General features: G+C 36.4%; 1 protein-coding gene across 7 annotated transcripts in view; it reads left to right on the plus strand.

Moving 5' to 3' along the window:
* Nucleotides 1-18,438, plus strand: part of TAFA5 (TAFA chemokine like family member 5) — a 417,543-nt gene that overhangs the window by 335,316 nt on the left and 63,789 nt on the right. For 5 of the 7 annotated variants that reach the window (XR_003572393.1, XR_003572392.1, XR_003572396.1 and 2 more), the window contains 2 exons: nucleotides 8,929-9,056; nucleotides 13,090-13,208. Coding sequence is in view for 1 of the 7 variants with exons in the window: in XM_027893925.1 (XP_027749726.1) it covers nucleotides 8,929-9,056 (128 nt within the window). In the remaining 6 variants the exon portion in view is untranslated. The remainder of the gene's footprint in view (nucleotides 1-8,928; nucleotides 9,057-13,089; nucleotides 13,209-18,438) is intronic. The other 2 variants (XR_003572395.1, XM_027893925.1) reach the window with 1 other exon arrangement.

An 18,438-nucleotide genomic window follows, 5' to 3' on the forward strand; every position in this document is an offset into this window, starting at 1 on the left:
GTAGAATTGATTTGCATCAAAATCCCCTGCATAGCCATAGCCTATTTTTAATACTTGATGAAAGCAGAAAGTCATAGGCTTACCCCAAACAGCATACAGTTTACTGTAACACAGCATCTAGTCAAGTGGAATAGGGGGAAACACTTCAGGTATGAAATAAGTACAGCTTCATTGCTGAGTTTCCTTTTCTAATACTTTAAATTGTTCTCTTAGTGGCAGCTGTTCGTCTGCTTCTGTGCTGGTCAGCAAGCTCAATTCAACTCAATTTGCTTGCATGTTCTGTTCTTACATATGTGACAAAAGGAGAGCAGAGTTTCCCATTGCTCTGGTTGTCGACAAAGGAAGCCTATTGTACTTGAGAACAGCTGAATTATTATCTCTTCCAGTGCACAATAAAATGTCACCACCATGTCACAGCAGCAGTACACATGCTGACACTGGACTTGGAAAGTACCGAAAGCCATGAGGGCCACAGCATAACCACTCAGCTCTATGCTTCTCCTTTAAATACACAAGGAGAACATTAACTAAAATTCCCAGAAATAGCTGTCGAAAGATTAAAGACTAAGGTATTTCTATCCTAAAGCACATGGAGTTTCACATTCTGAGTCTCTCTGATTTGTCCATGAAAAAGCAATTGTCAAATAAAGAGTGCTTCTTGTTTTATTTTTCTTTTTTTTTCTTTTTCTTTCTTTTTATATTTTCCTGACTAATTATGTGCAGAGTTCACTAAAGGTACCCAGTAAGTCTAGATACATGAGATCTCCACAGCTAGAGTCCCAAGAAGGACCATGATCCTTGGCTATCGTTTTGGCATGTGTTTCATGAGTACAAAATCAGATACTGTGCAATCACATGCAAAGCTGCAGACAGGGTGAAGTGTCCAGTAATTCTTTGTCACCCATATCATGAGTACAGTCTATGTTCAGACACTTTTTGTAAGGTTGCTTTTGTAAGGTTACTGCCACCCTTCCTTCACTCCAGGCTCATAATCTTTTATTTCCAGCTTCTTTCCATTTCACTGAAAACTCTCTACCCTGTAACTTAGAATATGTTGAATTCTTACTGTGGCTTCCTCCTTTAAATTCTTGCTTTGCTGTGGTTACCTTGATATGTTCACATGTTTCATAGCTAGGAGTTCTTGAAGTCCTTCTCCATCTTCCACAGCTGCCCAGCCTTCTCTGCATAACATATGAGTATCTGGTTCTGCTTTTAACTACAGTAAATCTGGTCCTCCACTGCAGTACTCTGCTCATATCATCAGGAGAAACTGATGTACTCAAGGGAAAAAAACAGCTAAACCATTCTGGTCATTTGCCTTTACTTACTGACATTGCCCTACTGACTCTGCTGAACGAGTTACTCAACTTTTTGACCTTATCCATCAGCCTCAGTAGCTACTACATATAGCTGGGCTTTGTCCTCTTTTTCCTTCCTTTCTTGCCTTATTTTTTTTTTTTTTATATTATCTGTTTTCCTGTTACTTCCCATTATAACCCTACTTGTCTCTATTCTTTCGTATTGTCTTCAGAGTCTCTACTTCAGGTCTGAAATGGCTGTCTGTCTCCAGTTAAATTTGCTGCTCTCAGTATGCTGGCAGCAAAGTGAAATGTGATGAAAACCTGTTTTCTGAAGGGTTCTTTGCTGGCATATGACTGATCAGATTTTTAGTAATTTTTACTTTGCTTCCAGCACACTAATTGAATACAGCAGAGCAGAACAGCAGAGGACAGAAACAGAAGACACTGAGTCCTGACAAAGGCTTTCTCTAGGGGTAGGTGTTCAATTAGCATCTCTTGTTAGACAGCAAATGCTAACTACCCACAGACAATGTAGCACTAGATCATTCTCAGATTGCAAATCATTGAAAATGTACATCTGTGGATATTCAGACAAGTGCTGAAATCCTGGTACAAAGTTGTGGGCCAGCTTGCCTATTTAATCTCACAGAATCAAAGAATATTCTGAGTTGGAAGGTAAACCACAAAGACCATCGAGTCCAACTCTTAATTGGCATTTTAATATATAGTTAGAAAAAACCCCCACACATTTAGAGGAGGCTGTAAATACATGTATTGTACCTGAATAAAATTCAACGTGTAGGTTTTATTTGTATTTATCGCTTATTATACCTGTCAGGATGCTTGTTGGGACCCTGTGAGGTTTAGTAAATGATACTAAATAAAGGTGGGGTTTTTTTTCTGTTTCGGTTAGACTGCTTTATAAGGAGTTGAAAAACGTGTTATATTTGCTGCATTATTTTTCCATGTAAGCAATTGTAGTAATTGCCATTGAAAGGCTAAAGGGTTGAGAATAAATGTAGACACGTATTACAATCTCAAATGAGAGCAATTATAAACAGAAGAAAATTGGCCTTTGAAAAGCAAAATTGAAACAGACATGAGCTGACTGTGAAACTGATTTTTAGGACACTTTCTGTTTTAGGATAATGCTCCTGTTATATAAGTATTTGAACATCTGGATGTAGACAAACCTGAGGTACCTGTCACTATGTCACTGAATCACACAGTATTAAGGTTTTCAAAGAATTGAAAAGAGAGAGACCAGATAAATACATGGGTTTTTTCTGTGCGATAGAAGGTTAGGTATCACGTTCTGGTACTTTTACTCGTGCTTTTTCACTGTTTATTTATTTATTTATTGTTCAGGGCATCATAATGAGGAAATTCTATTTGGAGACATAAACAAGAAAGAACATAAGAGCTGTTGAATTTCATGAGAGTGCTCTTAGAATCTGGATTCTACTTCAGCTTTTGTTTGTTTAATTGTTTTTTAGCTGTCAGCATGTATTTATTTCACAGAGTCTTATGAAGATTCAGCAAAACATTAGCTACCTCTTAAAATTGAAGAGATACCTGGGTACCTTGCTAAATCCATTAGTTTAAAAGCTTGTTTTTCCTTTTTTTATGTAGTTTTGCTACTGTGGTTTACTAAGTAGCTTCCTATATTCACTAGGCTTAATCCAACAACTTTTTTTTGCCAGTTATTTCAGCTAAATTCATAGAGACCATTCATGTAACTGGCAGGAGTGCCCCTTAGGGAGTCCTGGTTTGGGATGATACTGATGACTGCATAATTTGGAGATCACCTCCTGGGTATTATCCTGCACCTCCTAAATACATGTTCTGCAATCAGCACCATTTCTGATAAACCCAGATTTTCATTCTTTTTTGGGATACAGGTGAATATTGAAGGTGTTTTCTCAACCCAGGGGTTGCAATAAGATTTATCCCTCAGTGGAACCATGGTTGGGATGAGGTGCAGGAAAAGCCTCTGCCCTGTCATTCAGTCTTTTACTTTTGATCTAGTCACCTGGTCTCAATTTGTAGCTTTCCAGTAGAGCACAGGAGATCACTTTTCCCCATATATTTCTCAGCCTCAGCTCAAGCATCCCTCTCAATCTTGACAGCAAGAGCTACATGATGAAATGGGTGTCTAGACATTGCTATATTGCTGTTCTTAGAACTAAATAGTCTTCAGTCTGGATACCTTATAAATAATTGAGACAAACTAACTCTTTGTGAGTTAGCACTGCCTCCATTTTTTTAAGTGAAGCAGAACGACTGATGTAAAAGTTATCCAAGGTTTGTAACGTTTCCTTGTTGTATAGTAAAACAGATTGGCGTTTGGGGCTTATACACTATTACAGTCAAATTGCTGCTCTAAGGACAGTTCATGATTGCAATGTCTTCTAGTACTGTGATTTGGTTTGTCTTTCTGATAGCCTCTTTCCTGCTGCTGCAACGTAACAGATGAATTTTTTTAAAAGAGTATTGCTTTGCACATTTTTATTGTTGTTTAATTTTTTTGCATATATGTATTAAAGTGCACTCTCTCTGAAGGAAAAGGTGGCACAGAAAGGTTTCCAAGGCTTGTGACCACTAAGAATTCAGAGGTTTTGTTTCCAGCTCTGCAACGAATTCCTGTGTGACCTTGGTCAAGATGATTAACCTCTGTGCAAAATGGGAACAATGAACAGCTTTTACCAGTCATAGGTAAAACTAGCTAAACGTAGCAAGTTCTGCAAAGTGTTTTGGGTTCTTCAATAGGTAGATGCTGTATAGGTACTGAATCAGGCAGAGGAGGGAAATGGTTGAAGCAAAAAGCTGGAGTTGAAAAAAATGGAAGGAGAAAAAATATGAGGTAAGGAGAACAGAGAGTCTAGGAGAGGAGTGTGAAGATGGAAATAGTTGTGGTGAGTTGGAGGTATTTTAATTATAAAAGATGTAGTCCTATTCAGTGTTAGTAGGGCAAGAGAAGAACACTAGGATAAATGTGTTTGTCTATCTACTTCTAAAGTGATGAATCCTAGGACGTTTCTGAACCTTGGGAATCAGTTATACCAATCACCTTTCTTCAAAGTTCAAGGACAACAACAGTGAAATAATATCTGAAAGTCAAAAAGGAAATATTTTTTCCAATGCGTACATTACAACTTGCATTATCATTGAAAAAAGTGCTAGAAATTATCATTGAAAAAAATAATGTGAAGGAGAACATCAGTCTGTAATAAATATAGTTCTCATTTAAGAAGTATGTTTCAAAATAGTGTATTCTACTTGAGAGAAATTTTCCATACTCCCTACTACAATGAGTCTTCTATTAACTACTTCAGGCATCTGGAATTGATTGGTGATCATCAACTAAGCTGTCTTTTGGATTTGGGATTTTTTTTGATTGGTTGAGTGGGTGGGGTTTTTTTATTACTTTATTTAGGCTCATGCACCATGGTCTTGCTTATAGTTTATAAATATTCACTTTGCACACTACCTTTTATGCAGAGCATCATGATGTATTTGGAAGTCATAAGTCTCTGTATCAGAATGCTGTTTTAATCGACATACTTATTAGATTACAAAAAAAAAAAAAGGTACATTTTTACTTTTATTTCCAAGTTCATTCTGGAACATTAAAAGAAAAAAAAAGATACAATGAATTTTAAGAATCTGAGTGTTTAATCTTCCAGATTTTAGATGGCTGTAAACTTTTGCATTTACTGCTGATGAACAAGATTTATCTCAGTTTTTCGCTATCATAAAAAGTTGATGATTTTCAGTTAAAAGATGGACTAGAGATGCAACAATTGATAATTCCCTGAGTGTAGAGTGAATCTGGGAAAAGGAAGTATAGAAATAAGGCTGATTTTCTATAGGAAATATGTATATAATGTCGACAGGTGAGAAGCTTAGTGACAAAACTTACCCAATTGCAGTATTTAGCAGAAAGTAATTTGTGGTGTTCTGAAACTCTACTCAGTTGAGCAGTCTTAAATTGGACCATACTGATCATGAATGGAGACTTTTTTTACTAATAACTGGAAATCCATTGCAAATTGCTCTGTGTTACAAATCAGTTAAGATCCCTCTGGTGAGTAGCTTGGCATTATGTTGATACAACCTCGCTTGCCTCCAACACCTCAAAACTGTTTGTCTGAAAAACCCTTGGATAGACTGTATTTGTTCTCCAGTTCAAATGGCATTACCTGGGAAAGCAATTCTACCGTATGCTGAGCACCGTCAGTTCCTGTTAACTTCAGTTTAAGTGAAGGGGCACAGCCCTTCTTAGGAGATGCAGAGTAGTGAAATTCAGTTCTTTGCAGAAGGTCTGCACAAAGCCTTTGTATCATTTAAGTGCCACTTAATTCTTTATAATGGAGCTCGGAGTGGATTTGAAGAATCTGATAGGCTTTTTGCTCACTTGTCTGCAGAGGGCTGAATTTCACCCCTGGTGAATATACACAGTAAAAAGGCAAAGACACTGCCTCAGGAAATACACCATATTCCTTTGCTTTGACTAGTGTTACTCAGTTTCAATTACTGATGAAAATTCTTTGATACCATGCTGATAGAAATCATTGTACACTTAGCTCCCTCCCTTCGTTGCAGTTTAGCTTCACTGTGATATAATGGGCAAACTGAAAAGTGAAAATGCAAAAAATAAATGTAGTTTTGCAGACAGGAACAGGACCTCCCTTGTGCCATGGTGGGAGAGAAACTGTGTGTTGGTGAGGTTCCTGAAGCAAAGCGACAGGCACGTGGGAAAGCAAAATTAAAGGAATGTGAAAGCCTGTAATGGGAAAGAGGCCCCAGAGGGAAGCAGGATGGGGAGCAGGGGTGCTGCTGTCTGCTACACGTTTGGGATTACTCCTGAGGGTGTATTCAGGAATTTTCAGGTGTTTATGAACATTTCATGTTTAGTATTATGGTTTACATTTTTGTGGTACTGGTGTTGATCCACACTATTGCTGGTTATGTGTCATTAATAAATTAATAAACCATTTTGATACCACTTTTCTGATAAACCATGTGAGCTGAGTAGCTTTTCCCTGCAAAAGAAGTTGTTCTGGTCCTCAAGACCTAAATGCATGAGCTGGTCTATGTACTTAACACAGAAACGTTGAGGACTTCATGTTCTGTAAAATAATCTTGGTGCATCCTGAATTTGTGCAGATATAGCTGATACCCAGAGCAAGGACCCCATATACATTTGTGATAATACTGGTAGCTGCATTCTGAGATATCAAGCAAGCAAACACTGAGAGTAATTCACAGAGGAGATACTTCTTTTTTTTTTTTTTTTTGAGAATTAGTTCAAATTATGTTTCCAGAAAAACCTCCCAGCTGAGATAGTAGAGGCAATCTAGTACATATTTTTGAGTTTAACTGACTATTCAGTCTTTCAGTGATCCTTCATATTGTTGAAACATTGATAGAAATAGCCATTGAGTATGTGAATTGTGAAAGACGTGCATGCAAATGGGTGAGGTTTGAGTTAATGTTTTACTGAGCTTTTTCTGTTAAGCCTGCAACTGGATGCATGCCTTCCCTGAGAAAGGATAAGGCTATTATCTGTTACAGAGGAGATGTTAGTCTCAAAAACTGATATGATCCAGTTATCAGCAGAGCAGTACCTATGGAGCCCAAGCACAATCCAGATTTCCGTGTATTATGTGCTATAAAAACTTAGTGGATTTGCTTCAAAAACCTGTAGTTGTGAAAATTATTTGGGAGTCATTCTACCAGTGAGATATATATTACCTAATGAACAGTGCATATTCCTATGTAGAAGTTTAGGAGCTGAAGTGTTTTTTATGATGAAAATCTTAATATGAATTTCAAATTGAGCTTCCACTGAAAGAAATCAGAGTTTGTTATATTGCTAGACCTTACCAACAGTTGTACTGAAACTGAGGACATAAGTTGTTTCATTTCAAAATATTGGAAAGGATTCTATTAAAAGACTTTAAATTGCACTTCTGTTTCTTGCCGTGATCCAGTGGCATTCGGAATTGTATTCTTAGTAATTCCAGAAAGAGAAATTCAGGCTGAATCACACATTCAGGTGAGCATAATTCTGCTACTCCCACTAGGATAGATATGCATTTTAATCTACTTGGACCCCACATTAATTTGATTTAGAAAAAGCTTCTTATACCCTTATGGTGCCAAGTATTTCTCCTACAGTCTTTTTTTTGACAGGCTTATGACTGTTGAAGGCATGTTGTGTGTATTGGTGTCACCCATCAAAGCAGAGGAAGGCATGGTCTGTGTCTCTGTATGTGGAACAAGGTCTGGCCTTGAGTCCTAGGACACTTACACACAAATTGAAGTGGTGAAGCTTTCTTATTGTCCAGCAAAGGATTGATGAGATGATCTCTGAAGGAAATGAAGATACATGTATTGTGTGGACTATGAGATGTAGAGTCTAAGCAAAAGTTAATTTGGGGGGACCTTACCTTGTTTAGCACTCTGCACGTGTGTGTATCACTCTATAAGTATTTCATGAAAAGTATCCCAAACACCTCGCTCTACATCTTTGTCCACTGGAGGAGAGTGAAAGAATAACAAACTACTAGATGTTAGTAATATTGTTTACTATTCTGTGAGAGGGAACTCAGATACCACAAAGGTGAACTCAAAAGAGTTATAATCTGGAAGGAAGTCTACAGGTATTAAAGCCCCTTTTCTTCTTGCCTTGGTGAAAAATTTCTCCCTATTACTCCTTTGCTACTTTAGCTACTTTACAATTTTGCTGCTCCTGTAGCTACTTTATTGCAGCTAGAGCTCTGTAGTTCCAGACTACTTGCTGTGTGTGGCTTTGAGGAAATTTTACAGATCCAGCTTTTCAGAGACACAAGCATTAAGAGGAGACATACAACACATATCACACCATCTTTCAATTAAGGACCTTCCTAACTAGACTTCTTTTCCCTTGTAGTCATAGGGTGTTTGTACCTGTTTTGTCCCTCTGCTTGTTGTCACCTTCTCCATGATTTCTCAGCCTTTACTTCCTTCAACACCTGTCTTCCTTATGTTCCTAGTTTCTGCCCCTAACTATACCCCTACCATTGCAAGTATCACAGAGTTTCATGACAGCTGTCATTACATTGACCCCTCTAACTGTTTATTATAGCTTTTCTCTTTACACTGTATGTCTCACATCTATGAGACACTATGCACTGTAAGCACATCAGGGTAAGGAGTGTCTGTTCAGGTTTAAGGAGAGTTTAGCCCAATGGATCCTGGTTCCAGGTCATTTTTAGGCTACCATAATAATTAATTAGGACAGAAAGGCTTCAATTTTTGGCCCTTCTAGCAATGTTTCCTTGATTGGAAGGAGCATGAAATAGGACAAATAGCTAGTTTCTATGTTCTTTTGTTTAATAATAGAGCTGTCTTTTGTTTTATTGCTGGCTTTTAAGTTTGAAATGAAATTTGTTGGCACAGCAGGTGTTGTAAATAATTTTGTAAATTGCCTAGAGCTGTCTACAGGATAACCTATTGCTGAATTATCAGATGATGAAAATAGACAACTCAAATGAGAAAGTGTTTAGAGATAAGTGAAATGTGAATTCTCCTGCCAATTGTTTTTGGTTTTGTTTTTTCTTCTTCCTTTTCTGTTCCATAGCACGAATTATCAAAACAAAACAGTGGTGTGAAATGCTTCCATGTTTAGAAGGAGAAGGCTGTGATTTGCTAATCAATAAATCAGGCTGGACCTGTACACAACCAGGAGGACGGATAAAGACAACCACGGTAGGTCACTTCTCGGTTCTATACTTATTTAATTTTTTATTCACTTTAGTTTATTGAAAAACAAAAAGTGAGACTTTAATTGCTTTTCAGCACAGTTATGCAAAGCCTGTTGCCTTATAATTAATCTGTGTGCCTAAGTGTGCATGTTGAAATGCACAGCAAAGTTATCAAAAGGATAATATTGGAAAGAATAACAAAGTAAATTGTGTAATTCCAAGGGTTACCGAGAGTAGAAATCATATCAAGATTTTCTTAAAAGGCACCAATGACTTAACTAACATTTGTATCCAACCTGAAGACAGTATCCTATTGCTTCCTTGTATGTGAATTTTCTTATGCTGAGGTAGTGTAGGGTGTAAAACTGAGCACATGGTCTAGCAGGGCGAAAAGAAAGCTTTCACTGGTAGTTCTGGAGAACATATTTTTGCTATTCCCACTATACTGGAAAAGCAAATTGCACAGATCTCTAGTTTTCAGTGAGACCTACAGAAAACACAGCAAAAGATCTCTTCTTCCAGTTTTCCTTTAGTCCTGGTTTGTTGATAAATCCCTCATCTCTGATTGGGTGTCTTGGGGCTTGTGCTTTTAGCGAAGCTGAAAGTATATACGACAGTAATAGTTTCTATGGCCTGTAATATATCAAACGTATTTCTAGAAAATGATCTCAAATGCCAGTAATTCTTTGACTTAAAAAGTGGAGAAAATCTGAAGAGATATAATAGAGCAATTTTCTGATAGCTTGCTCGACCTCTTGAAATTATTTTCCCTCCTTATAATCTTTTTCTAGGTTTACAGGGAACTTGAGTGTAATTTAAATAAGTGCAATTTCAAGAGTATTTAGTCTTAAAAGTACTTGTCAGTGAGGACTAAAGTAAGACCCATCATCCCCTGCACAATTTCTCTGTCTGAGCATGAGACAGACAGCAGTATAAAAACTTTTATTGTTTTAGAATGCATGTATTTTGGAAAATAAATGTAATTCTCAGCTTTTAAAAAGAAAGAAGATTTGATCATGCTTTATGAGATAGAAACAAATTTTATGAATTGTCTCTGTTTTGATTCTTCTGTGTTTATCAGATATTTATTATAGACAGGACTGTAAAACTTAACTCAGTCTCTGAGGCCTTACTTAAACATGGTTTACCTTTAGATCCTTTCCATTCAAGTTATGTAAGAGTGACATAAAAAACCAAAGGAAATTGCTTTTAAAACATTTATGCCAGCTTTCAAGGACAAGGAGATCTAATACAGTAACTTTGTCATACTTGAAATATAGTCTTAAATCTTGTTAATTCAGGAGTTTTTTTTCTGTATCTGAGGTAAACAGAAAACCCATGTACTGTGACACATTGCCAGCCATCATTTTAGTTCTTTATTTGATGTTTTATGCTAATGGCATGACTGAGTAATGCAAAGTAAGCACTGGATCTATCTTTCAGTTTCTGTCTTTATTGAAGTGAATCAGATATGCTTTCAGATTAAATACCAGAAGCCTAATTCTGAACTCTTACTTGTCTGTATAGCTCTTTAATGCTATTGACATGAATAGAATGACTCATGAATTTGATTAATGTAAATGAAATCATAATCATGCCCCATCAGTAAAATTAAGGCCGTGGCAAGTGTAGTATTATAAAACAGACTCCCCACACAGATACATCATTGTCGTTGGTGAGGAGAGATTCTGCCAAAGAGCCAACTGTAGAACAGCTCTGAGCATAAGCCCTCATCTAACATCAAGCAGTTTTCAACAGTTGGTATCACACATGCAGACACACAACAAACACACAGTACTTTTCAGTCAAGCCAGACTAGCAACTCAGAATACTTACAGAAACACTGAATGCAGAAGGGGGAGAGAGAAAAAAGAAAGAACAAAAACCCACAAGAAATTCTAGTCTATAATACAGTATTAGTAACATAGTAAGAAATTTTAAAAAATAAGTTCTTTAACCACTTGGTTGAAGGGTAAGTTTTGGACAATAGTAGTAGATTTGGAAATAGCCACCAGATAGTATGGGGAAATAAATGTCCAGACATATTGAATTAGTTACTTTACACTGTTATCAAGTAGAAACAATTCTTGACCACATCTCCAGCAATAACCAGATTATGTCCTTAAATTTTTCACTAATAAATTTTATTAACACATATATGTCAATTTTATGTTTGCAGGCCTTTCCTGATGATATAACTTGCACCCTAAAGATATTTTTGGCAATTGGTCTTGCGTTATCGTAGTGGTAGTAGACCATGTAGCAGAGATATTACTGTTTGGTAAATGCTGAAACAATAATTTGCCACCCATACTAAAGCTAGAAGAGTACTGAACTCTGATGAACTGAGACCAGCTGTTGTGATAATACCAGCTTTTGCATTGATTCCAGGAGGTTGTGTAGAAGTGCAGCCTTTTAAGTACTGAGTTTAGAAGTAGCACATAGAAAGGTAGGATAAGCAGAGATCTTATGTAGGACGTGAGTTTCCTTTTATGTGAGAATATACTTTAGGACTCATAGTTAAATAAGTTTCTAAAAAAAGGGAAGAAATAGGATTCCTTTTCTGTAGATGAGTTTAACATTTAGTATTTTTTCCATGAAAATTCCAAACAAACAGCAAATGAAAATACCCATTGCTGCAAAGCAAAAGCACAGTTTCTGTAAATTGTTTGGAAAGGGCTGCTGTTACTTTATATTTTGTGCCAAAATTGTTTATACTTTCTATGCAGAGCCAGATTTTTCAACTGCCTAGCACTTTTTGTGATCACCTCTGGAAATAATGCAACCAAATCAGAATTCTGTCCTCACATGGGTAGCAATGTTTTATATCCATTTTGTGCTCTCTTTGCACAGCCATAAAAGACTACACAAGGTGCAAGGCAAGGAAAATCAGACTCAAAGTATATTCTAAATGGATCTGGATGTCACTTCTGCCCTGTTGTTCTTTCTACAAGGTGTGAATGAACCAAAGAGTTTTCATCTGCTAAGAGGCTTTTAGAATTGAAGACTGACTGGGCTAACTGCCAATCTATGTATTAAAAGGCTGACTGTCAATACATGGAAACAATATGGGAACTTGTAAAAGAAGATAGCAAGACAATACTACACAATTTTTAGCTATTTCAGCATATAAGTACTTTCATATAAAAAAGGTCCTTACAGTCACTTTAAAATTTCCTGCCTTAAAAATTTCTTCTCCCTTTGCTATTCTTATTACCCTTCCAATTATTTGTCAAAAATTAAGCTATCTGATTTTTTAAAATAGTGCCCGGAGATACTCCTTTTTTTAAAGATGTTGCTGAAAGGCCTGTCTATTCTATATTTCAAGTATAAAACTTGCTAGTGTATAGATGAGAAGATACACAATGTATTGGTTTAACAGGGGAGATTAATTTTTAGCACCAAAGTGTGTGTATATGTTGCCAATGATCCATCACTACCTAATTGTTACTTAATTAATTCCTTCGTCTACATAATGTGATTTCAATGCATGGAGCTTAACTGAACATTCATGCGCCAGTTTCTCGGTAGCTAACCTCTTAAACCTTTGTGATTTTACTGCTAAATTAGCTGAAGTGGGAAATTAAGGAATGTGGAGAAGCTAAGAGAGAGCTCACGGTGGATAAAAGGTGTAATTACTCTGACATGGAGCTCAGTGCTTAGCTGGTAAAATTTACTAAGGATCTAGCTTCACCAAGGGACCTGACTTTCTTAATAGAGTTTACTTACACACAGAGCAACTTAGCATTCCCTACCATTAATATAAATGACATGTTGGCTGGGTTGGAAAGTTGTTCCTTACCCTGAAAACTACAATACCTATTTATATTGGCTGCAGTTTAAGTCAAGATTTTTCTACAAAGCTTTATCGTACACATATGTATGATAAAATAGATAAAATATACTGGTTTGCTTCTCATCACTGACTTATGAGCAATGTGTTATCATTCATAACATTGCATTCAAGGTAAAAAAATAAATATATACAGATATATGTTACATATTTGTAACATACTTGAGAATTTACTTTTTTTTAGACTGAAGACCAGCTGGAAATGTCCTGAGGCCATGGTCTACTGGTCTGAGCTTGGGACTGGGAGCCAGAACTCCTGAGCTCTAATCCCGGCTCTGACAGTGACTCCCTCTGTGGCCTTGGGTAAGTCACTGCACCTCTCTGCCTCAGTTTCCCCAGCAGTAAAAATTAGATTAACAATTCTTAGTTCCATACTTCAGTGAATTTGGGAGTCCTGACCTAACATTTTAGAGGTTTTAAAATTCAGAGTAACTTAAAAAAAAAAAAAGCCACTTCTATTTATAAATATCCTTATTGGTGATATTCATGTTGTTGTTAGGTATTCACATAACCCTGGCATTCTTGTACTTAGCCTCACCTGCGTTCCAGCTCTGAGTGTTTCTAAATGTGCATTTCACATCTCCACAGGTCAGCTGATTTTGTTTCATTAAACCGGTTTTCCAAGTATTTTGACATCCCGCCAGTTCTAGTTCTGTGTCCTTCTGGGGTACAATACCTACCAAAATAAGCTTTCAGGCAGCATCAAAATAGAGCAGTGGAATAATGCATGCCTGCCATGCCAAATTAAGTTTCCCTCTTCCCCTTTGTTAGAAGTGGTCAGTTCATGAAACAGATACAATAAATCCCCTTGTCAGCAGTTCATCTACTAAGTTCCTTCACTGTCCTAACTGTAACAGGAACATTAGATATAGACCAAGATTACAGAAGATACTTTTCAGGAGGCTAGTGTATCTCCTCATCCCAATCCAAAGAATGGCTTTTAGAAACGAGCAGGAAATTATGATCCCGAATTTTCCATCATTCATAGCCAGCTGTTGGGGAATCAGAATCTTTGACTATATTTAAGCTATGGGACCATCTTTGCTTAAAGTCCATGAACATGCACGATTGTGAGTGCCTATGTCTTCTCTTTTTTGTGTGTGTCTCTTTGTGATGGCATGCCTGCAGCTACCCTGTGAGAGATCTTAGCAGCAGCGGAAAGGGCCCTCAAAAATGCATTTATGTGGTGAAATGGGTCATTAACTCTTTCAGGTCATCCTCAGGCATACTTACTCTTAATTTCTTATTGTCACTAAGAATCATCTCTATTCTTAACTCCTCCTGTCAGCCAGTTAGAGTTACATGAGCTCTGAGACCACTGCTTTGCTAAGCATCATGCATCACAAAGTCCTTTAAAACTAACTCAGATCTCAGTAGTGTAGTTCTGAAATTGATATTTGAATAAAATTTTCCAAGACCACACCACATAACTGGAAGCTAGCCTGAAATATTAATTTCAAATGTTAAAACATTTATGTGTTCTACCTTATATATATATATATTCACCAAGTTGAGAAAGGGTAGAACATGAACACCTTCTGCAGAGTGTCTTTGGCAGATATTGTTAAGATCGAAGACGTCATCATATTTGGATTTATAACTGTACATAGGAACTACCAGAACTAGATTACTCATAATTAACATCTCATTCTAGTGTAACTGTTTATCTACAGAATCAGTCCTAGTTATTGTCCAGTGGTTTAACTGAGCCTTCTAATATTTTTTCATTAATTTGATGTTCTTCTCAGTAGTACTAGCTTGAATTATGAGAGAAAATGCAAATTCTTGCCATATCATAGCCATGTGCTTCAGTGTGCACTCTACAGATCTGTACCCCAAGACCTAGATTCAACCTGTTGTTTATTTCTATGGCTTACAAGAGATTTTTATGCTTTGAGCAGTTTCCAGTACTCATTGTTAGCAAAAGGTATCATAATTTGCAAATAGTCCATGATAGCAGTACTAAAACTAGATTGCTTTCTGTTAATTTCTAAGCATGTTACTATGGGAATTGAATGTCTTAAGTCTCAGAGAGGTTAAAAGCTAAGTTTCTAATTCTTGTGTTAGAAAAAAATAGTAGCTTGAGACAACTTACAAGCAGAGTGGTGGGATAGTCTTCATGGCCCCATATTTTAAGAACTTCATGCACTGGGAAAACAAAAAAACCTGAAATAAAATTCTTATGATGCTGAAACTCCTCACGAAGGCACCATGCTATTCCTATTTTGTAAGCTGTGCACTTCTTTGTCGTACCAAAGTATTGAAATCTGCTCATTCTATTTTTCATTATCATTATCAAAATGCACTTCTTTGTTCAAATAACTGATCTTCAAGTCCTAAGCCAAAATGCCAGCAAAGGTTTTGCCACTTTTGTAGACTTTATGTTGAAAGGAGCTGTCAGATACTTGAAGAACCACCTTAAAGATATTAGGTGCCTTCCTCTCTCCTGAATACTGAATACTGGTTTTACTAATGTTCAGTGATTCACACTACCTGAAAAGAGATCACAATTTAGTCCAAGAATAATGTACAGTAAAATAGCAGGATGTGTTGAAATAGTAATTTGTTACCATCTCAAATGATTCCTTCAAAGAAAATAGGGGATATAGAAGTTTTTCTTCTCTTTCAGAACATGTATTTTCCAATTATAATGGGGACTTATAATATCCTCATTTTTATTTGTCTTTAGAAAGTTCAGAAAAAATGAATACCTATTTCTGCATGGGCTATTTTAAAGATATTACAATTCCTGTACAAATATTAAAATCAATTTTCAGATAGATAAGATTTCTAGAGATATATCTTCTTTCAGGATTCTTTTTTCTTATTTCATATTGGGAATTTGCTCCTAGCATTTAGTCCAATCTTACAATGCTTGCTTAGCAACAGGGAAGTTTCAGATTCAGTGAGAAAAACTGGTTTCTGTTTAATGCTTAGGAACTATAGTTTTTCTTTATGATATGGATTAATCTATATTTAAAACCAGTTAGTTCACTGTAAAATGGGCTACTTTCGGATCTGTCTTGAGATCTGAACTGTCACCTTCAGTAAGTAACAAAAGCTGACTCTACCCAAGGCAATGATATTAAGCTTCCAATCATCTATTTCATGGTTTTGTGGAATAAATTCTGTTTTCAGTAAAAAAGCCAAGCAAAAAAATCATGTGTTTTTTATTTTTTTTTCTATGCTTTGAAAGTAGAATTCTGAAATGTAAATAAAACCACATATATAACTTGGTGAATTCATTGACCAGGATGTCATAGTGCGAACCTACCCAATAAATTGTGAACATCTAAAAATGTTCAAGTGTATCCAAAACTTTAAAAGCTGCATTTTAAGGAATGCCTAAATTGTTAAGTTGGTCCTACTTTAAAAAAAAAAATAGTTTAATTTGAAATTCTTTCAAATTCTAAAATTTTCCAGTACACCAGTAAAAATCATGGGGTTTTATGGGGCTGAGATTCTCATCAGTATGTTCAAAACCAAGAAAAGAACCTACATTTTAAAAATGGAAGTATCAGGACATAGACAGTTCACAGATTCAGTTATCTGCATGGAAAAATTGCAGGCCCATCAAAGAGTGAAGAGGCTAATAATAGATTTTGGTATTATTGTTTAGCACCTTAATCACCATTTATATTTAGGTAAACCTTTCCAAATACTGAAATAGCATCATAACTGGTCTAAGAAATAAGCATACTTAAGGGTATTGAAGGCATCTATCATAAGGTGAGCAGACATGACATAGAACCAGTGCATTTGTGGGGTGACAGCTGGCAGTCATGCAGAAAATGCTAGTTCATTACTTGTGTTAAGCAACTAAATCTTATTCCTCATTTACTAAACCAGAAAATTTGATACAGTGCTACCCACTCCTAGCATATATGCTTCATTGTAGATTGATATTGTCTGAAGGTTCTGATTACTTGCATTAATATGAGAAAATCAATTTTCATTTAATAAGTGACTGGAAAGAGAGTCTATCTGAGGAAACAAACAGGAAGATAACTTGTGCAATTTTGTGCTGTAAGTAGCACAACACTCTTTTTGTAAGACATGATTCAATAGATGCTCTATGCCATGTAGTTGAACTAAAGGGGACTGCAGGATACATTGTAAATACGGAAGAAAAATAGTTTTGAAAATGCAAACAGGGAAGAGAGCAGGAAAAGTCAACAGAGAACTTGAGTATATAGGGGTTTTTTTGTGGGCTTGTAGTGTAAAATTATGGAGGCTGGGAGCTGGTATGTTGCACTGACATTGAGAATTTAAAAATGCTAAAATTATTGCACATCGGTTTCACACAATGAAAGTGTTCATGCCACAAGTGTTAGAAGATGAAGTTGTTGTACATATATATCCATTTTGGAACATTTCCATTTTTAAGAATATCTCTAAAGATTTCTGTTAAATCATACAAAGCATAGAATTCTTGGACTGAACAAAACAAGCAATGAATAAAGAAAATGAAAAAGGTTATAGTTCAGGAATTTTTATAATACGTATGACACGTTATTTCTTAAAACCGTACTTGAAAATTAATTCAGAAAGGCATGTCACATTGAAAACTGTCATTTCAACAAGATACTGATGGAGGACCTGTGAACAGGGCATAATAACACTTAACAGGAGTGTATTGATCTAGGTCGAGGTGGCCTGGGAAGTGACAGACTTGAGAAAGGTCTAATGTTATTTTATTAAGAATGGTTTCAAAAGGATAAAAGATGTTAAGCTGTTAAGTGTTATTGAAAATCTGTGAAAGGTAGACACATAACAGACATTTCTGTTTTCCAGTGTTCCCCTGCTATATTTTCACTAACCATTTGGAATAGCAGTACTCAGTAGTATTATGTCTGCACATAAGTTTCTTTACCTTGGTGACAGACCTAAAGGATGAGGTTGCCATTTTTTTGATCTAGTTAATTCCTGCCTACGAGGGTTTGTTCTCAGCTACTCCTTTTGTTCCCTTGCATATTCAGTATGCTGGAGTATGCAGAAAGACAACTCAGTTTACAGAATTGTGGGAAAGTGATAGCCCAAAGCTCAGGCTATTCCTCTTTCTCATTAGACCTTAGCAATCTCATTACATGGCAGAGACAGGAGTTTGGAAGTGAACAAAACTGACTTCTCCTTAATCCAAATAAAGCCAGGCAAGGGTGGGACAGTAAAATCAGTCAGCAGAATATAGAATAAGACCTTTTCTTTGAATTGACAGTGCAGCTTCACGGTAGCCTAAACCAATCTAAATCCAAACTGCCCCAGACCTATTCTCCCAACCCACTCTGGCTGTATATGTCTGACCTCTATTTTGGTCAGACCCTAAGTGCTTTTGGAAATGTCTGGGATGCCAGACAGGCATCACTTTTTCCCAGGTTGTCTTTCAGCCATATCAGCTTCTGATTGCAATACTGCAGATCAACTCAGAATAACAAGGATATAGAGATACAGAGCAGTTTAAATTATTCTGGGCCAAAATATGGGTTCCATCTGCCTTTTTTACATAGTTCCAATGCCTTTTGTGCCATCAACAACT

The sequence above is a fragment of the Empidonax traillii genome, unplaced genomic scaffold (assembly GCF_003031625.1).
Source record: "Empidonax traillii isolate 1590-97213 ecotype Southwest subspecies unplaced genomic scaffold, ASM303162v1 scaffold412:size659165, whole genome shotgun sequence".
NCBI classification, from domain to species: domain Eukaryota; kingdom Metazoa; phylum Chordata; class Aves; order Passeriformes; family Tyrannidae; genus Empidonax; species Empidonax traillii.